This window comes from Pleurodeles waltl, chromosome 2_1 (assembly GCF_031143425.1).
Source record: "Pleurodeles waltl isolate 20211129_DDA chromosome 2_1, aPleWal1.hap1.20221129, whole genome shotgun sequence".
Classification (NCBI taxonomy): Eukaryota; Metazoa; Chordata; class Amphibia; order Caudata; family Salamandridae; genus Pleurodeles; species Pleurodeles waltl.
Genome location: NC_090438.1, coordinates 167,842,647 through 167,864,679, shown reverse-complemented (window position 1 = coordinate 167,864,679; position 22,033 = coordinate 167,842,647). Strand labels below are relative to the sequence as shown.

The window sequence follows — 22,033 nt, the reverse complement described above, 5'->3', positions numbered from 1 at the left end:
TGATCTTTCGACGGAAGTGAGTGGCGAGGGAGTTGCAGAGTTCCTGTGATGGCGAGGGTTCGTGGGAGCAGGTCCTGGGGTTGGAGAGTTCTTTGATGATGCCGAAGAGCTCTTTGTGGTTGTGGGCGCTGCTGTCTATTCGGCTTTTGTAGTTGGTTCTTTTAGTCGTGCGGATCAGCTGATGATGTTTGTGGATGGCAGTCTGGAGGGCGGTGTAGTTGGATTCGGTGGGTGCAAGGTGCCAGGTCTTCTCCATCCTTCGACATTCCCGTTTGGAGGCCTGTATGTAGGGGGTGAACCAGATAACGAAAGTGTGTACATGTGAGACAAATAAAGATCGGAATTAAAGAGACAGGGAGAGATCATGGTGAACATTCTTGCCGGCCTGCTTTTGGTTCAGAATTCAGCCTAGTTTATGCCACCCCTTTGCCGGTGCAAACAACCAACAATATGTTAGGAAAGGGCCAAAGAAGTGATAACGCGTCCAGCCCTTATAAATTACCTGTACCTGGACACGTTGGAGGTCGGTGAACCTTTTAGCCGAGTTGGGCTCTCCTCATCCTTGAATAGTCGGGTCACTTTAATCAATAATCAATAACTGTTGTACGCGATAGCCAATATTCAATTGATAGATCGAAATAACACATTAAAAATCAATAACAGTTGATATTTTGACGCACCATGACCTTTCAGTCATAAATAACCACACCGGTTTATTAAAAATTTGTGAATTTATTTCCCTATATTAACAAAGCTAGCACAATGTATATAAGTCTCAAAACCAAATGATATATGTATACGAACATTACTAGCTGTACATAGCGGCGGAAGAAACGCAATCTACTAAATATCTGAATGATAGTACATTCAGTTATGGCAATGCAAACCACTAATATAAGCAACTGAATTTGACTCATTTCGTACATTGGTCAGCATAACAAGATTTCAATTCAACATGGTGCATCAAGTTCATACCTCGACTAACCTCTAATTAGCATGTGGGGCTTCATGCAAAACAAATTTAGTCAACACAAATTTGGAAAACTTCTAGCTTGGGCCCTATCAAATTAGCAGTTGGTACCTAAAAGGAAAAACACAATGCATAATACAATTATCCTTTCATATTTACCAATTACATTCAGCATTCAAGAAAGTCTTCATCCTTCAGGTATCGGTTCGACAGCACGGGGCAGAATTTTAAAAGGGCAAAGTTAAGGGCAAGCTTCCTTGCAGCAGCAAGGAAAATGGGCAAAGTTACTGCATGGGCAAGACGGGGCAATTTAAAGTTAAAGTCTCTAGGGTGAGAATTCTCAAAGTCTCTTTCTCAATGATAGAGAAAAGGGCATCAGGATGTCGTCTAAGATGGCGTCTGGCGCTTGGCTTCAAAAGATGGCATCAAGGAAAATGGCTGACTTCTCTTTGTCCAGTGGGTTTAAGTAAGAAACATTCCAAATTCTGCAGGGTCTTCCATTGGAGGGTTCATAGGGTAGCTTCAAATTGACCAATGAAAAATGTCTTTCTACTAGTACTCTTTTATGCATACATTGTCCTTGGAGCCTTGGAACACAAGTTGCAACATGGTATGCCAATTAGTTTGATAACTGTACCCTCATTGTCCGCACCTGCAGACTGACCTTGGATCAGAGGGGATGAAACCAGCCTAGCACGAAACCTTGGAGATAAGTGTATTAGTCATCTCTACTGGAAAAATACAACTTTAAGCAAGAATATATGGTACATTAGTTCAAGGAAAAGTCACCCAGTTAGAAGTTGGGACCAGGCAACTAGACCAAAGCCTTTACTAAATTTAAGCTAAACACAAACAGTTTCAATAAGAAATCATGGCACACATTTGCAATTATGATGGATTACTACAATTTTCAATGATTAATAAAGCACGTTTATAATATTGGCGAACTACTCCAAGGGCACAATTTCCCTCGTACATTATTTTCTTTACTAAAGTCACACTACATTATACAATTTTGGTTATATGACATGTGATTATATGTAGGACCCTCTTTTTCTGCGTCATCAGAAGAGCTTATGAATATTCACATACTCTTGAGGCTCTGAGGGTCCATAAACTCAGAGGGTGAACAATTTTGCAGAACAACAAATTTCTTGGGATTTAAACCTGCATAAATATATACAGTTGTGGCATACCAATGTGTAGGTGTCAATGGAATTACTCCTAATAGGTATAATTTGGTGAATGTGTAGGTGGGGTGATTCTAGCCATTTTGAATCTTAAACTCCGTTTTGTCTTAAAATATTGGGCCTAATCTGCCTTTGTACTTCATTAGCACTTTGATTCATTTACTTTATTTAGCTTACATGCGCATTTTGAAGCATCTCATCTGCCACCATAGTAATCAGTTAACGTGGACAAATTCTACACAGATCCTGCAGTTGCTCCTTTGGCCAGTTCACTAGCTGATTGACTTGATGTCTTGCAGTTGCTTCTTTGCCAGTTCACTAGCTGATTGACTTGATTTTTTACAGTTGATACTTTGTCAGTTCACTAGATGATTGACTTGATTTCTTACAGTTGATACTTTGTCAGTTCACTAGCTGATTGACTTGATTTCTTACAGCTGATACTTTGTCAGTTCACTAGATGATTGACTTGATGTCTTGCAGTTGCTTCTTTGGCCATTTCACTAGCTGATTGACTTGATTTCTTGTAGCTAGAAGAACTACGCCATAGATATATTTTGACAAACAGAACAATGTCTTCCTAAATGATGTGACTCAGAACCTAAAGCTGCATGCACGCGCCAATTGCAGATGGTAAATGACATTGTATTTTCTTTTTTGCCCACACAATGCGGTGTCTGATTGACCATTCTTTGCTTCCTCCAGGATTTTCGATTCTTCAAGCAATTATGGAGGCAGCGGTACAAAACAACTGGCAAGTCACAGCCAGATCAGTGGGAAACATAAAGGATGTTCAAGAATTCAAGCGCATCATCGAGGAAATGGACAGGCGTCAGGAGAAGAGATACGTCATCGATTGCGAAGTGGAGCGGATAAACACCATTTTGGAGCAGGTACACATACACATAGTTTGCTGTATTTGTGTACCGAAAACAACAGCTTTCCTTGACTTCACAGTGGCTTAACATCATTGCTGAATTGTGTGTCTAAATATAAACATATTGAGCAAGAGTTTGTGAGCAGGCGCATGAAAAGGTGCAAACATGGACCCAGCAAACGCAAAATATACGTATCTAAGAATGAGTGTCTTTTTATGGGAGCTGAATTTTAATCAGGTTCAGTCTGTTCCCAAGATAGTGGGAGGAAGCAGTCTTTTTAAATTTAATTTTTATTGTGATAAAATATGCCTGAAATTGTTTTGGATGATCATCACCCTCAACGCAATACACCATGTTCACGGTTGTCTCAAGCGCTTGTAACCAGCAAATTATTTACTCTTTGGTACTCAATGAATAAACCTTTAAAGGAGGAGAGGTTAAGATTGCTCAATGGGACTGTACTTACTACCTAGTCTATTCAGAATTATCCATCTCGTCTATCTGGGTAGGTCTTCTAGGCTGATGGATAGGGCATGCTTTGCAGCATAGTGTGCTACTGGTGTGTGACTCAGGGTGTGTTACTGTGTTGAATCAATTTTACTATAAAACTATTCAAGCTTACAATCGAACCAATGCCTTTAATAGTAGCAGAGGGCGGATGTCACATCCCAGCTTTTCCATTAGACCTCTAGGGCCATCAGATCTACATTCAGGCTGAGCTTCAAGTCAGTTCTTCTCGAGAGCTTCTCCAGTGAATGCTTTAAACCCTTGCTTCTAAGCTCCACTCTATTACCAAATCACAGCACACATTATCATTGTTTGTCTTCTAGCACGGAAATATTGAATTATTGCTATCAATACCTACCTCTGACGACGGCACTTAAAAGAAAAAAAATAGTTTGAAACTTTAGTGAGTGCGTTCTGAGCCTGACACCGGTCTTCTCTCTGTTTCTCTTCCTTGATATTGTATCTCTGCCCTCTACCTACCTCTCTTTTCTCACATTTTTTTCTCTACCACCTTTCTATCTCTTCTTCTCTTTCTTGTTCGTCTTTCTCAATCCCTCTCTCTCGTCTCGCTTTTTATCTTTCTTCTCCTCTCTTGTTCTTACCCCCCTTCTCTTTTGTGCTTGCATCCCATCAACTTTCTTTCTTCAGCTTTACTTACCTCTGTCACTCTTGCTCTCTATAATTCTCACACCCCATTACTCTTCCTACGTTCTCTCTGCCGACGGCTTTCCTCCGGCTTTCCATCTGTCCCTCCCTGTCCTCCCTCATTCCTACTTTTTTCGCTCTCTCCCTACTTTCTTTCCCTGTCCCTCCTGCTGCTCTTATTTACTCTCCCTCTATTTGCTGCCTCTTTTTTTCTCCTTCTCTGCTATCGCAATCTCACTTTCTATCTCTAGATCTTTTCTTGACACACTGTCTCTGTCTTTTCAGCTTACTCACACAGAAATTAAAAACCACTCCCAAAGTAAATTCAATGAGCCAGGTCAATTTACCTAGAATCAAGTTCTCGAGTTAGCAAAAACGGAGCTAAAAACTAATTGAATGATTTTTCAGTTCCAGACTCCACACTTTTTTACCTGGGGCCTTGAAACTGCCTATTTTAGTTAGTAAATATTTCACCTTATCTGACATTTACACAACTGAAAAACCTAATCTCTTGAAGTGATTCTTGCAGGAAGCTCTTTTCACAGCAATTCGAATGACATGTCTGGAACTTAGAAATGAGGAGATCTTTTCCAAACATCCACATAACACTAGAGAAGCTTTCTGTCCACACTAAGGAAATAAATACATGTCCATTGTTACAATTAATGTTTTAATAGCCCTGGCTGCAGCAGAAGGTGCCATAGTAGTGAATTCCTTGGACAGGTGTTTTAAGTAGTTTTCTGAGCGAACAGAGATCAGCTCGATTAAAGGTTGCATAGGTAAGCAACGATTTTAATAATTAAAGCTGCCTAAACACAAAGGTCCTCATTTCATGTTGCACTTTATTTTGGTGCAGTAATTCTTCTCACAGAATTATTGATACCACATTGTTTATTTTCTATCCTGGTACAGGTTCTACTCCTCATTTCACGCGCTGCAGATCTGAATGTGGAAGGACGTGCTAGTATTGAATATTGTCCTTCATCCTTTGCTAAAAAAATGGACTCCTGTCTTTTTTCTCAGCACGCATTTTGCCTGTATTTACCAGGTGAAGTTTCTGCAGTACAAAACCAACAGGTCAATCTGAAATTTGCACACATCTTGTAAATCTGCTGTGGGCGCACAGTACTGTTTGCACCCAATTCAACATTACAGTGCTGTAGCAAATGGATACCACCCTTTTACTCAGTTTTTCAGACTTTTACTGTGAGTGAGCCTCATTACTTGAGTCTCACTCGCGGTAAACTCATGGCAAATGGATTGAAATTGCAAGCTGTCAGTGTCCACCTTTTAAATGTGAGGCCTCTTTTATGATGATGCAGCTGCTGTGCAACTAGAGCCTGTAGGCTGCTTACACGTGAACACGTGAGCACACATGTGCTGTTTGCATGTGTGAGACTGCCGTACCCTTAAGAACTGGTATTGACCTGAGGTGGGCCTTACAATGTGAGTGGGCATTAATACTGAAGGTCTGTGGTGCTTCATTAAATTACACATCATAGACAAAATCTGCACCAATGTACAGTTTTGTGCTACTTAGGTCTACAACTTCCAGTAAGGTACCAATCTTAGCATAAACATGCTTCTTGAGTTTTGATCCACAGTCCTTTTTATCATATCAACACTCCTTATAACACTTTTATATCCTCAGCTCATAATCAGGTTCCATGCGTTTATCACCCCACTAGCCAACTTAATTTCTCTGCTAATCTGCAGGAGGATCAAAGACCTCTTCATACAAAAGCACCATTAACAGTGCAGCTCCTGTGAAAGGAATGACTGGGGAGGAAATCTGCATTTGCTAATTAACTCCTCACACTGCACTTGGGCTGGGAAGGCCAAAGCCCATGGAATCAAAGAAAATGGGCCAGATCTCTGAAGCAAAATGCAGTCGCGGCTCTCCTTTGTAGTTTTGGTGGCAAACAATCAGGCATCTGTGTGAAGTGGGGTGGAGCCGAGACTCCCAGGGAAGATATTTCCATGGACCACTTGAAGTCGCCATGTGGAAATGTCCGAGAATGCTGTTCAGGAGGTTTGGGACTGGCTCGGAGGGATGATGTGGCCCCTGAAGATTGGCCAGGGGAGGCTGGCTTCTAGAACTATGCACCCCTACTTAAAACCCCTGTACAATGGAGAGACTAATGAAAAGACACTGAGAGCAATGACCGCAAAAGAATTCCCAGCTGGAAGGGAAAGCCATATATCCCTGCACTGATAGACTGAAGGACTTTAACTGTAGCTGAACTTGAGGACTACTATGGGTCTCATTAGGGCCGTTACTGCAGGAAATGTGAGGGAATTGACTTCTACAAGATCCTGTATGTTTCCCCTGGGACTTCTGTGGACTGGTACTTCACTGATACACAAGTAGAGGGCAAGTCAGCCAACATCATGGGAACTAGGGAGTGAGAACTGGGGAGTGCGGCAGGGTGGGTCCTCTACCTGCTGGTTGTGAAGGGGCTGTGGAAGGTAGGGGAAGATGGCCCCCCCAAGCAGGAGAGAATCTTAGAAGTACAGGCAGATGACAGGTCTGGCTCAGAGAGCAAACATGAACCAAGCTCCTCACAAAAGTGTCCATTAAATTCCAGAAGGCCTTAAGAAAATGTTCTTGGTTGCTAGGGCTTGAGCAAAAATTGCATGGTGCCCATACCCAAAATATCCTTGGCCCAGGGACCCCATCCCTCGGTGAAAGAATGAACTATCCAATGGGGCCCTATCTTTCCTGCAACAGAAAAAGAATAAACTGAGCACCACCAGGCTCAAACCTTTCAACCATGCTGCCTCATGCGTATAACTGGCAGAGCAGGGGAGGTACAAAACAGCTGCATTCTGCCTGCAAGGACATGGGCAAGAAAACAAGCATAACTGCTCTCTCTCCTGCATTGGATAGTGTCAATCTGGTGGGAGGTCGGCCAGGCAGACTTTAAGTGGGCTCCCTGCACAGTCCATGCCACCATATGAAAATGGCATTTGCACATGACAGGGGGAGTGGAAGGAAAAATGGTGCAATGTCTCATGGAAGAATAAAACAAAAAGCAGTTTAGGAATGTGGCACAAGGTTGTTAATAAAATATTGATGCCCAGAGGAAATTGAATTCTCCAGAAGCCCTAGCAAAGGCTTCAGATTTGCATATTGGTCTCATGATACCCCAAGAGTAGGCATGGGCCCCACTAACATTGTTTAGTATTGTGGGAGCCCCAGAAGACGTTTCCTTAAAATTCACTCGGTTTCCCAGGGGATTGAATGCCTGACCCCAGTAGAGGCTCCACTGCTTCCGAAGCAGAAGCTTTTTGGTTATAAATTCTGGAGTGTGGGCATACCTGTTTGTTGGCCCTAAAGCTGCAGTAACTGCATGATGCAGTACACATGTTATTGAATATAATGCATTCTTGCCCATGGTAATGGTTTACAATATAAGGCATTACAGGTAAATTAATGTTATTGAATGTTGGTACTACCCTCATGTTAACTTGAGTATTGTTTTATAACATGTATTGACCCCATTGCTTTCAATGCATTGCAATGGCGAAATATACCCTATTGCTGCTTTTACTGATGTGATGTCACCCTGACAAAGCCAGTAAGCCTGGTTTATTCATAATGACTCGCTCTTAAATTGTGATATTGCATCTAGTATACGTAGGGATGGTGTAGTTGTAAGGTTCAGGATCCACTAAGGGTGTATCGCGATATGCGGGTGCCAACAAAGTTATTTCCATCAAACTGACTGTACATATTTGCAATTTAGTGCATAGAATTTAGTGGTGTGTTTGTAACAACACGTTCTTTTGTGAAAAGAAACAAAAACACTTGCTGGACAATAATTTCTTGAGTGTTGATGTTATGTGCTGGGGTTATTAGCTCACAACACCTCCCCTAAGTGGGCTTTGGACTGCTCTGCTTTGCTACCCTGAGAATCAAGTGCTACAATGGGGTACTTGATTCACAGTTTCAGTGCTTATATCAGTGGCTTTTTAGAGAGCAAATACTGAAAGTGGAACAAAACATTCCTTGTATTTAGCAAGGCCATGTCTTGATTTTAAGGATGCTCCAGAATACATTAAATGTTCCAAAATGTGCAGCAATGCTTCTTATCCTGCCGAAACTCAATGCAATCGCATCCAAAAAGTTCAAATTCATGGGCAATAGGAATGTTGGTGCAAAAGTAGATTTTCAATGTGGCTCTTGTTTTGGATTCACAACTGGTCCACTAAAAAAAATCCTATTTGAAACAGGTAGTAGGTTGGACCCAACAACTGTCAACTGTCCACCAAATATTCCAATTAAATGATGCCACGGCTTACAGAAAAACAAACCTCAGGAGATACATTTCCCAATCAGGTTACAAGCTATTTGTTGCAGATCAAGACCTCTGTAATTCTGGTGATCTTTTTGAGAAGTTTTCTTACACAGCCACTGTAGAGCATAGACTGTGGCAACTCTCTGAGTTTTGTCCATCAGGTAGGAAGGCAGAAAAGGGAGTCTTTTGCCTGTAAAGAATGAAAGTCTTCTTTTCCTTTTCTTTCAGGTCTTGGTCTGAAGGTGATAGAGCGGTCCGTACTAATAATTTACCTGTATTTGGACGCTCTTTAGGCCGATGAATCTTTTGACTAAGTGGGAACTCTCTGTACTCTTAATCAATCAATTTCATTAAATCAATAATCAATAACGAACATAAGCAATACCTTGATCGACATAACACTTAACAATTAATCCAGAATACATTTCGGCGAACCCTGACCTTTCAGTCAGGAATAACCACACCAGTTTATTGCGAAGTTAGTGAATTTATTTCCCTATATTAACAAAGCTAGCACAATATAAATGTGTCTCAACACCAAATGATAAACGTAAATGAACATTAATAGCTGTCCATAGCGTCGAAACAGGTGCAATCTATGAAGCATTTGAATCACAAGGCATTCGATAATAGCAATGCAAATCACTAATACGATAATCTGTGATGAACTAATTGCATACATTTAGTCAGCATAACAAGATCTCAAATTGCATCGTGCGACATATGGAATCCTCATCTAACCTCAAATTAGCATCGGCATGTGGGACTTCATGCAAAAACAATTTAGCAACATTAATTTAGAAAACTCCTAGCTAGGGCCCTTATCAAAATCAGCAGTTGGTTACCTAAAAGAAACACAATGCAATTTTACAATTTTCCTTTCATATTTACCAATTACGATCAGCATACAAGGAAGTCTTCGTCTCACAGGTACCGTTCTTCGGTCAGCATGGGTACCGTTTCTTGATCAGCATGGGACGGGACTAAGGGACAGGGGTGGACGGGGCAATTGCCTCACGGCGGCAAGGTAAAACTACTACTTCATGCAAAGGGATCAAATCAAAGTTAAAGTCTCTAGGGCAAGAATCATTAAAGTCTCTTTCTCTCGACTAGAGAAAGCATCAAAGTCTCGCAAAATGGTGTCGCAGCAAAGTGGGCCATAATAGCTACGAAGTCTGCAAAATGGCGGGTATCGAGCTGGTAATGGCGCAGAAAAAGCAAGCCCTCTTCTCCTCGTGCACCTGGGTTTTATAGACAACAGTTCTAGTCCAGTAGGGTCTTCCATTGGAGGGTTCATAGGTTAGCTTCAAATTGACCAATCAAAAACGACAGTTCTCAAGCTTTTACTTAAGCATACATTATCCTTGGAGATGGGTACGCAAATCGCAACATTGTCTCCCAATTAGCTCACTTTCAGAGCCTCCATTGTCCGCACCTGCAAGTCGACCTTGAATTAAAGAGAAAATATGCCAGGCTGGCACTAACTTTAAGATAAGCATGTGAACAGTTTCTGTGGAAAAGTACAGCTTCAAGCAAAAATACACGTTTAATAGCACAGTGGAAAAATACGAGCATCTAAACCGTGAGACCAGGCAACTAGGCCAAAGCCTCCGCTAAAGTAATGCTAAGCTAAAACATGTCAAACAAGCAAATCGTAGCACACGTTTATGATTATGTCGGATTAGTGCAATTCTAGTACACCACGTTATATAAAGCACGCGTATAAATGATTGCAAACTACTCTGAGGGCACATTTTGCCCCGTACAATCTTTATTAGTTCGGTTAAAGTCACACATGATTATTTCACACTACGTTTAAGCGTTAATAAATCAAAACTTTCATTTTCTGCTTCATCAATCCCTCCTCTGATGACTACTTGTCATCACACAAATTTAGCCCACAAATTTTATTCCATTAAAATTCTGTCAGCTCCCTTTTTCTTTTAGTTCCCCTAGTTTGTGCTTTGTATTCTTCTGCCATTCTTTTCATAATTTTCTCTTCTTTTCTTCTTTTAATTCTTTCCATAATCATTATTATTCCCCTTTTTATTCCCCAAATTCCAAATACACAAATTATTACTATTAATATTCCTTCTATTATTTTCAATAATATTCCATTCCAGATTCCCCCAATCCAATGTCCCACTGAAGCAAGTCCTTTTCCAACCTTCTCCCACACTCCTGGTTCTTTCAGTTCCTTCAAATCTGCACTTTCTTTGTTAGATTAGCAAGCGTAGTTTTAATTTTCACACTATTATCGGGTATATAGGTACAACAGTGGCGCGCACCAATCATTTTGCAAACGCCTCCATCTTTTGCTAAAAGAATGTCTAAAGCAAGCCTAATTTGAAGAGTCATGGCTCTTTCTGCTGCAAGTTCAGCATCTATCAGGATTATAGCACCTGAAAACTTTGTCAGCATGTTATCCACTATAGTAGACAACTTTCTTATTTTGATGGAATTCAACACAACTCCCAATGAAGGAATCATGGCTCCAAATATATCACCTACCACAGCAGCTGCGGTCTCTCTTTTCTGGATACGATGGGATCCAGATGTCTTTTGAATCATCGATACGTCATCCAGTTGATAAACCTTTGGGAACACTATACCCAAATAACATCTCCCCCACCATCCCTTTGGAAGACGATAATAGGCATTATGCCCACAAATGTAATATACCCCTGGAATGACAGGGTCAAGTCCGTTCATCATGAATGTCCATTTGGCCTTAAAAATAAACGTATGTTTGCATTCACTCGCTCCTACAAAAATGTTGTCATAATAAGATTCTCCTCGGTATATACAAAATTTCCCTACATGCCAAGCATCTAAAGCTATTTTCCCTTGTGTCTTTATAGCAGCAAAATCATAATTATCTACTGAAGTCCTCTTATGTAGCTCTTTTTCTAATTTCGCCTTCATTTGTGCCCTTCTATCATCTGTGCGATCTAAAAAGCTTATTTCTACAGCAGAGACTGAGCAAGTAAGGTTCTCCCTATGAGCATGAGCCGTTTCAAAAGGTTGCATTGGCTCGAAAAATTCCCTCATTATTTTAGCATCCCAATCTTTAGCAATCTGGCTTAGCTGCGCTATTATAGGAACATAAGCAAAAGTAACATCATAATTCGAGTAAAAATACTGTATGTTAGTTTGACCATAAAACCTAGACATCACTATACTACATGTAATCCCGTATGTAAGAGGCATGTGGTGATAAGTTACCCCTTCCTTTACTGATGTCGGTATCTGTGTACACACATAACAATCTTTCGCATCCATAGTCTCAACATACCATGTTAGCAAGCGATAGAAAACGTTATACGAAAGCTCCTTCTTATCGTGCAAGAGCCTCTCATCCAATGCTAGTCTTTTCAATGGGGTTAGTTCAGTGACAGTAACAGGAGCAATAGTAGAAGCCTCGATATTCTCACCTTCACCCTTTCCATGCATTCCAAACACAATTGCCATTATTATTATTACACATGTAATTACCAAGCCTATACACACATATTTACAATATCTCTTTCTATTATTTTGCGTAGCGTACCTAGTCATGATCTGTATAGAATCAGAGAGTTAGAAGCACTTATAAAGAAACTATTTAGCAATTCAGTTACAAAGCTGGACAAGCGCAATGTTCACACCGTCTTCTTCAAAGGCCAGTCACTTTTCGGTTAGCAGCATTTGTCTCAATTCGGCAGTAACTCAGTCTTTATCAGTTTAGCAAGTCTCATCCGGGTTTAACAATGTCTCAGCTGGTTGTTTCTTTCACGTTAGATTGTAGCAAGCAATATCATTTACTATTCTTTCAATCAACAGAGTCTATGAAACTTTTCTTTTCTATTGGTATCTCTTCTTCTTCTTCGTTCTCGATGCTTAGAGATACAAACTCGTCAGTCCAATCGTCATTGACTGCATATGCCCATTCAGGACCGGAATATCTCCTGTTTGGTATCCTTTTCCTTTTCAATTTTGCTTCTCTTTTCGACTCTGCTTCGCTTGCACTTTCCTCTTTTGTCAAGTCTTTTTCCTCACTTGACAATTGTTCCACAACCGTCACTTCCTTTCTTTTCTCTTTCACTTTTGGCCTTCCTCCGTCGCCCAAACTTTCTTTACCCTTTTCTTTTATTGGTGAGATACTTAGTCTTCTCTTTGCACCGTGTCCGTTTGATGGACCTGCTGTCTTTTCTGTGGAAGCTTGGACTTTTTCGTTCTGTTCTGCCTCGTTCCCTCTTCCTGGGGAATCAATCACGTTCTCTTTTTCCTTTTCTGTATCGTCTGCTTCTGGGAAAGCCCTCCTCTGATCAGGCTCTCCTGCTTTTTCACCTTTTTCGAGCCCTTCGTCACCGTTACTTTCGTCAGGCTCTGTATCACTTTCAGCTGCTTCAGGTTCTTTGTCACCTTCAGCTGCTTCAGGCTTTTTGCTACCCTCAGCTGCTTCAGGTTCTTTGTCACCTTCAGCTGCTTCGTCGCTGTCTGAACTTTCTCCTTGGTCTTCCCCAAGTGAGTCAGACTCTTCGCCCTCCAACAATATCTCTTTCTCTCCTGCTTCTGCTTGATCGCTTTCAGTTCGCTTTTGTTCTGTCTCAGCACTCGGCACTGTTTTATCAGGCACTGGCAATTTCAGCGCTTCAACTTCCTCATCTGTGGGACACAACACCTTCTTTGTGTGACTGGCGTGAATCCAGTTGGGAACCCCCGCACACTTCACAGCGGTAGGTGTAGTCAGGATCACTTGGAAAGGGCCTTTCCAACGGGGTTCCAGACACGACTTCCTCACGTGCTTCTTTACCACGACCCAGTCACCTGCTTTCAGTGCGTGTCCTGGACCTTGGATCGGTGGCAAGGTGGTCGCTTCCACCTGGTGAGAGAAAGAGCGAACCACGTCAGCCAGTCCTTTGCAGTAGTCTAACACCATATCATCTGTAATATTCAAAAGCATGTTTGCGGGAACTGCAGGAAGTCTCATAGCCCTGCCCATGAGAATTTCGTGCGGAGACAATCCAGTTTTTCTATCAGGAGTGTTTCTCATTGACATTAGCACTAAGGGCAATGCGTCAGGCCATTTCAAATTTGTTGATGCACATATTTTCGCCATTCTCGATTTCAGTGTACCATTCATCTGCTCCACCAGTCCCGATGCTTCAGGGCGATAGCTACAGTGCAGCTTTTGCTCAATGTTCAGCGCTTCGCAAAGTAACTTTATCACCTCGTTGTTGAAGTGACTTCCCCTATCTGATTCTAAAGAGATTGGGAATCCGAAACGTGGTATCAACTCCCTCAACAATAACTTGGCAACTGTAAGGCTGTCGTTTCTACGTGTAGGGTATGCTTCAATCCAGTGACTAAAAATGCACACAATCACCAACACATATTTCAGACCCCCATGCACAGGCATCTCAATGAAGTCCATCTGCATTCGACTAAAAGGCCCGCTTGCCCTCCCAATGTGACTCGCGTTCACAACTGTTCCCTTTCCTGGGTTCATCTGCTGGCAAGTGACACATCGATGGCAAACTGCTTCTGCAGCTTGACGAAATCTGGGGTTAAACCAATCAGTTTTGAACAATCTTATCATGGCATCTCTCCCTAGGTGAGCTTGCCCATGATAGAACCGCGCAAGCTGTGATAAGAGACTATTTGGCAAAACATATTTTCCCTCATGTGAAACCCATAATTCGTCTTGTCTCTTTATACATTGTGATTTGATCCAGGAATCCCTTTCATCCTCCCTGACATTATTTTGTAATGCTTTTAGTTCCTCTATTGTATCTACGACCTTCAAGGCAAATGCTTCAGCTGGTTCGAGTTCTGGCTCATTTATCGTATTCCAATCATCTCTGAGTAATATACAGTTCAAGGCACAAAATCTTGCGACTTGATCCGCATATGCATTTCCCAGGGAAACATAGTCTTGTCCTTTCGTGTGAGCACTACACTTTACCACTGCAACTTCAGCTGGTACTTGAATGGCGTGTAACAATTCCCTTATTCTTTCCCCGTTTTTCACTGGGGATCTTGAAGAAGTCAGGAAACCCCTCTGTGACCATAGTTGTCCAAAGTCATGCACAATCCCAAACCTGTATTGGCTATCAGTGTAAATGGTGACTTTCATCAATGCAGACAATTGACATGCTCTAGTAAGGGCTACAAGTTCTGCTACTTGTGCAGAATAAACTCCTTGGAGCCATCCCGCTTCCAAGACCCCTGTTACAGTACAGACAGCATATCCCGCTTTCAAAATCCCCATCCCATCTCTTAGACAGGAACCATCAACAAAAAGAATTTGGTCATTTTCATCAAGCTTAGTATCCTTGATGTCCGGTCGAGGTTTTGTGCAAAATTCAGTCACCTGAAGGCAGTCATGCTCGACGTCTTCAGCGTTCTCAATTTCGGCATTTTCTCCAGGAAGCAAGGTTGCTGGATTCAACGTAGTGCACCTTTTCAGCTGCACATTCGGTGAGCCCAAAATAATCGTTTCATACCTTGTAAGTCTTGCTCCTGTCATGTGCTGCGTTCGGGAGCGGGTCAAAAGTATCTCGACTGAGTGAGGGACCATGACTGTTACTGGGTGTCCCATCACTATTCCTTCACTCTGAGTGAGGCTGATACCAACTGCTGCTACGGCGCGCAAACACCCTGGGAGTGCTGCTGCGACCGGATCCAAAGTAGCTGAAAAATACGCTACTGGTCTGTTTACGCCACCATGGGCTTGAGTCAAGACAGACAAAGAACATGCATCACGTTCATGACAAAACAATGTGAAAGGCTTCGTGTAATCAGGCATACCTAAAGCTGGAGCCCTGCACATGCATTCCTTCAGTTCAACAAAGGCATCCATCTCATCTCCTTTCAGCTCAATTTCATCCAAAGCATCCTTCTGGGTCAATTTCAGCAAAGGCTTTGCTAGAGTCGAGAAGTTGGGGATCCACTGGCGACAATAACCCACCATTCCCAAAAACTTCCTCACCTCCTTCCTTGTCTTTGGTGGACTCCTTTGAAGTACGCTTCTTATTCTTTCCTTCATTATTCTCCGTGACCCTTTCTCTATCTGTTGACCCAAGTATTTCACTTTCTTCTGACAGAACTGCAATTTGGAAGGAGACACCTTGTGTCCGTTTCTTCCCAAATGGTTCAACAGGGCAATGGTATCGGCTGTGCAGCCACTTTCTGTCTTTGATGCAACCAGTAAGTCTTCAATGTACTGTACTAGGGTTGACTCGAATGGCAACTCTAATTCCTCCAAATCTTTCTTTAGAACTTGATTGAATATTGACGGTGACTCAGAAAACCCTTGAGGAATTCAACACCAACTGTACACTCTGTCTAGGAATTTGACCAAAAGAGGAATTGGCTGTCCTCATGAAGAGGCACCGAGAAGAATGCCTGTGACAAATCGATGACTGAGAACCATTCAGCATCGCAAGGGATCTGAAACATTATCACAGCTGGATTCGGTACGACAGGGCAGCACTTGACTATGATGTCATTTATTTTCCTCAGATCCTGCACGAGTCGGACCTTTCCACTCGGCTTTATTAGTCCCATTATTGGTGAATTACATGGACTGCTTAACACCTCTTTCAGTACTCCCTGCTTTACAAATTCATCAATGAGTTGGGCAACTTTCATGAGGGTATCTTGTGGCATGTGGTATTGTGGGGTCTGGGGAAAGATCGCATTGGGCTTCACCGTCACTTTTACTGGTTCCACTCCTTTCATCAATCCCACCTCTTTCCCTGTCATGTCCCACACTTCCTTTCCGACTGTTTCCCGTAATTCAGCTGGGATGTCCTCTTCAGTTATCATCGGGAAAAGACAAATCAGAGGATACTCTTCATCGACTGTTTCCATTTCATCCCCCTCTACACTGTCCTCTTCTTCCCCATCACTGCTCGTCTGTATTGTTATTCCCTCGTTCGAACACATGATCGAACAACCCAATTTGCACAATAGGTCTCTTCCTAACAACGCTATCGGGCTTGAGTCACATACCACAAACTGATGTACCCCTTGGTAGTTACCAATGCTGACTGGTACCGGATCTGTTATTGGGTTCGTCAGATGTCTGTTTGCTACTCCCACCACTTGAACTGTCCTCCCTGAAAGTGGCAAATTTGGTACTTCACTGCTCTTAACTGTTGAACGTGTGGCTCCCGTGTCAACCAAGAATGAGACACGATGACCCATTACCCTTCCCTCTACGTACGGACCCCTTTGATCAACTTCCAAGGATGCCGCAAGCACACAATCTCCTTCCTCTTCTGAGCTTTCACTCTCCCATATATTGTTTATTCCACTCTCACTGTGTAATGGGAACTGTTGTACTGTGCCATTTGTACTCATTACCTGACCCGAGACCTGTGGAGGAACCATCACTTGCTGCTGACTCATTGGTGCCAATGGTATTTGCATTTGCTGATTAGGTACCATAGGTAACTGCTGTTGCATCGGCTGCATTTGCGTCATCTGCATACGAGGCATCTGCATCTGCTGCGGCTGCATCGGTTGTAATCCCTGCAATTGATTTATGGTCTGAAAATTTGGGCTTGGACCTCTCAGTTTCGGTCCCCTCATTGTCTGAAATGCATTGACATCATTGTTTTGCTGACCAACACCTGCACCTGCACCTTCCTGCACCACCATCGGGCACTCGCGTTTCCAATGACCTACAATTCCGCACACGTGACACGGCATCACCTTCTTCATTGCCTGCACACCCGTCACAACAGTGTTCAAATCCGGACCATTATTCACAAAACCTCCTCTGCCTCTGCCTCTGGCCTGTGGCTGAAACGCCATGTTTCCCTGTAACTGCACCTGCGGTTGCGGTACCTGCTGTTGGAACCCTTGCATCCCTTGCAAACCTTGCAGACCTTGCAAACCTGTTTGAGCTGCCTTAAGCTGCATCATCATCACCTTCTCTTTCAGCCTTTTCTGTTTCACTTCAATTTCGTCGCTACAGTATTTCGCATAAGTCAGGACCTCGTCAATCGGTTTCGACTGCCAGCAAATCAAATGTGACTTTATCATTTGACTTATCTCTGGTCTCAGCCCTTCCACAAATCTGAACACAAAATGGAGCATGTCCTTCGCCTCAATTGTTTCCGTGCCACTGTAATTCTTGAATGCCTTCAACAACCTTTCATAGTAACTATGAATCGATTCTTTAGCCTCTTGGGCAGTTCGATCAATCTTCTGCCAGTCCACGTTTTTCGCGGGTACCTTAGTCTTCAAATGCTCAATCACCTTATAGTACAAGCTCATCACCATAGGTGATGGTGCACCTGTCTCCCTGTCTCTCTCTGGTTCACTTGTTGGCCAACCTGCAGCTCTTTTGCAATCCTCCCACAAATCTGCCGGAACCACGATCTCAAAAAGAGTGTTCAGGTCTTCCCAGAGACACTTTGCAAGCTTCACAAACCTATCAGTCTGTTGGTACCATTCAATCGGCTTCTCTCTTAGTTTGGGAAAATCGTCCGTAAAAGACTGAATGTCGCTTCTGTGCCATGGTACATGTACTAATTTTCCCCCTGCTGTCTCCCTCATTGGTAACATTGTTACTGTATCACTACTCTGCGGTCTTTTCTCATTGTGCTCTGTAGCACTGTCCCTCCTCTTTTCCTTTCTCTTTACCCACCTGCTTTCCCATTTGTCTAAGCACCTCCACACTTGTGCACTCTGCAGCAATTCTCTAAGGTGTGTCTTCATGCCTGCTGACCTCATGTGTTCAAAATCTGTGGTCCCAAAATCTAACCTGTAGCTCCTGCTCAAGTGTTTCATCTTGTCTATGTCAACCCCGTTTCTATCAGCCGCTTCTTGCAGACTCTTATGTACCTTGTTCACTTCCTTCGTAATCCTGGGACATAGATACCTCAGCTCTTCTTCTGTGTAGGACTCTAACCTATTCACACCCATAGTTCCTTCCACCAATTCTTGTGCTTCCATGTTCAACCTGACCCTATTCATATAGTCTTCTCCTTTCCCACTAGCTGCATTTTGTGTGGAATTCAGACTGTTGAACCACTGTGTCAGCTGTTGCGCATTCACCCCCATCAGGGTAGCGTTCACATCGACTGCCATCGATGGCTGCGGCAACTTTTCAGTGTTCGATGTGAGGGGTATTATCAGTGGGGGGCTTGACCTCACCAGTGTTGACTGAGCACATACGGGACTAAACTCCATCAAGGATCCAGACCCGTTTGGCTGAGTTGCTATCGGAGTTATCCCTGGAGTGTTTTCTATGCACCTCCTTTCTGTCCCATTCTGCAGCATTGATCCCTGACTGCTTGGACCCAAGTTAGGCTGACTATACAGAGGTACCGGTGGACCTACAGTAATGGGTAGTGATATCGCGTCTGGGTTCTGTCCATTCCCCATGTTCTGAGGCATGTTCATTCCCACACCATGAGTCATCATTGCCGGCATGCCCATCTGGCTCCCCGTCATCTGAACATGTGCGTTTCCTCCCTGCATCTGCTTTTGAGGCATCAAAAACTGAGTTGATTCAGCTTGTGCCATTGTTGGGTTGTAACCATTCTGTACGCCCCTTACGGTTGGACCTAGAATCATTCCTGCACTGTTATCACTGTTGTAATACCCTGGCATCTGCGGCTGATAATTTTCTGCTGATTTCAACACGGGCACATCTGGATATATTCTCCTGACCTGCGGTATCTGCGGGGTGAACAGCAGACTCGGGTCCTTAGATCCCGATGACTCTCCTGAACTCTGGCGTTCACTGTTCTGTACCGATGCCGGAGGGGCAGAACTGGTACTTGGACCTTGTCCATTCTCCGCATAAGGCGGTGGACGGTCGTTCAGCAATTGCATTATCAACTCCTCATCCTCTAACTCCTCTTCTCTTCTCAACTTTTCCTCATCCTCTCTATCCTTGGAACACTTCCTGTCTGTCTTACAGGTAGCTTTCTTCCCTGTCTCCTCCCCTTCCTTAGTAATTGCTGGAAACAGTTTTATCCCCTGCAATACATCTGACCTCCACACCTTCTGTGCATTATCCCACCTAGCATCCGCTAGTGTCTTTTCTACCTTCCTCATTCTGGTCTCAAACTTCTTCTGCTGTTGCTGTCTGGCCATTAGTTCCCAAATTGCTAGAGCCTCAAACTGTGCTGGCCTTGGAGGCACTTTCATGTCATACATCGTGAATCTCAAATTCTCTAAAATCCTTATATTGAATGTCCCATGTATCGGGAACGCTACGCTCCCATGTTTTTCTGTCCACTTGTGCCATTGCTTTAGCCAAAGGCACGGAGCTACCCCCTTCTCTTCCATTACAATGTAAGCTGGTGTACCTTCAGGCGGCGTCTCTTCTCCTACGCTCGCTTTAATGTAAGACTCCCCCTACATCGCGCTCCTGAATGCTTTAAAGAATTTCATTTTTCTCGTCTTTTATTTAGCCAAGTTTATAATTAATAGGTGACTTTAATTCCACAAAATTTGTAATCAATAGGTGACTTTAATTCCCGGAATACTCTTCACCTGCCTTTCCCCTTCCAATCGAGTCCCACGGAATGCGTCCAATCCGTGCGCGACCCTTCTCTGCAACCAACCTATCCCAGCACGGCTCTTAGTGACGTCACACTCACACACACTGCGGCTGACAAAGCCTCGCGGCTAGTCCTCCTTCACTCACCTCCTCTCGTAACAACTTTTGCATGTATCGCGAGCTACCAAAACTAAAACAGATCTGTCGGTTTACTACAGGAAGGGTAACACAATCGCTTCAGGACCTTAGGGACCTTTCACTAGCCTCGGGACCTTTCACTAGCCTCTGGCCGCTATTCCGTCTTTCTCAGTCCCCACATTCGCAAGCAAATCTGACCCGCAGACCAGTTGACCAGTTGACTCTCAACTTGTCAATGATCTGTTCTAGTGCACTTAGAATCTTGTCAAAGCCCGAAGTCGAAGTTTCTTTCACTCCCTAACACACGTACCGACTTGTTGACCACGCCCGATCAACCTACTAAACCGCCCAGACCACAACATGGATCAACATACTCCGGAGTCTCTTGACCTCGCAGGGCCCGTCTCAACAACAACAACTACGTGGACCTTTTTATGCACAAAGCGCCAGACGCACATGAAGTTCGACGACTTCCCTACTCTCACACTCGGAGCCGCACCTCCGTTGTTTCTATGAAGTTCGACGACTTCTCTACTTCTACACTCGGAGTCGCACCTCCGCTATCCTTAAAAGAAAAACCCTCGCAACCTTTTCACACACCCTGCGGCAATAAACTGTGCAAGCGCAAAACCCTAGCTTCACTCATACCATCACTAGTACCGCCAACGCTGATTCCACACCTCCGTTCTCTCCATTCGCAAGCTCCGAGATCCCGGGAAAGTCGCGGTGGACCTAGCCCATCATCATTTTGTCAATCAGTTTTATCCAAGAAAAATCTAATTCAACTTCTCGAATGGGGTCTCAGAATGCGTGCTCTCTAATTCAACACCATGTACTTTAAGAGTACAGGGTCCCAAAAGACGAAACCGTCCTCTGCTACCATCTACTGATAGAGCGGTCCGTACTAATAATTTACCTGTATTTGGACGCTCTTTAGGCCGATGAATCTTTTGACTAAGTGGGAACTCTCTGTACTCTTAATCAATCAATTTCATTAAATCAATAATCAATAACGAACATAAGCAATACCTTGATCGACATAACACTTAACAATTAATCCAGAATACATTTCGGCGAACCCTGACCTTTCAGTCAGGAATAACCACACCAGTTTATTGCGAAGTTAGTGAATTTATTTCCCTATATTAACAAAGCTAGCACAATATAAATGTGTCTCAACACCAAATGATAAACGTAAATGAACATTAATAGCTGTCCATAGCGTCGAAACAGGTGCAATCTATGAAGCATTTGAATCACAAGGCATTCGATAATAGCAATGCAAATCACTAATACGATAATCTGTGATGAACTAATTGCATACATTTAGTCAGCATAACAAGATCTCAAATTGCATCGTGCGACATATGGAATCCTCATCTAACCTCAAATTAGCATCGGCATGTGGGACTTCATGCAAAAACAATTTAGCAACATTAATTTAGAAAACTCCTAGCTAGGGCCCTTATCAAAATCAGCAGTTGGTTACCTAAAAGAAACACAATGCAATTTTACAATTTTCCTTTCATATTTACCAATTACGATCAGCATACAAGGAAGTCTTCGTGTCACAGGTACCGTTCTTCGGTCAGCATGGGTACCGTTTCTTGATCAGCATGGGACGGGACTAAGGGGCAGGGGTGGACGGGGCAATTGCCTCACGACGGCAAGGTAAAACTACTACTTCATGCAAAGGGATCAAATCAAAGTTAAAGTCTCTAGGGCAAGAATCATTAAAGTCTCTTTCTCTCGACTAGAGAAAGCATCAAAGTCTCGCAAAATGGCGTCGCAGCAAAGTGGGCCATAATAGCTACGAAGTCTGCAAAATGGCGGGTATCGAGCTGGTAATGGCGCAGAAAAAGCAAGCCCTCTTCTCCTCGTGCACCTGGGTTTTA

At 43.1% G+C, this 22,033-nt stretch overlaps 1 protein-coding gene across 5 annotated transcripts in view; it reads left to right on the top strand.

Moving 5' to 3' along the window:
- Positions 1-22,033, top strand: part of GRIA3 (glutamate ionotropic receptor AMPA type subunit 3) — a 1,035,516-nt gene that overhangs the window by 483,725 nt on the left and 529,758 nt on the right. For all 5 annotated transcript variants that reach the window (XR_011199206.1, XM_069211976.1, XM_069211966.1 and 2 more), the window contains exon 4: positions 2,866-3,053. Coding sequence is in view for 4 of the 5 variants with exons in the window: in XM_069211976.1 (XP_069068077.1) it covers positions 2,866-3,053 (188 nt within the window). In the remaining variant the exon portion in view is untranslated. The remainder of the gene's footprint in view (positions 1-2,865; positions 3,054-22,033) is intronic.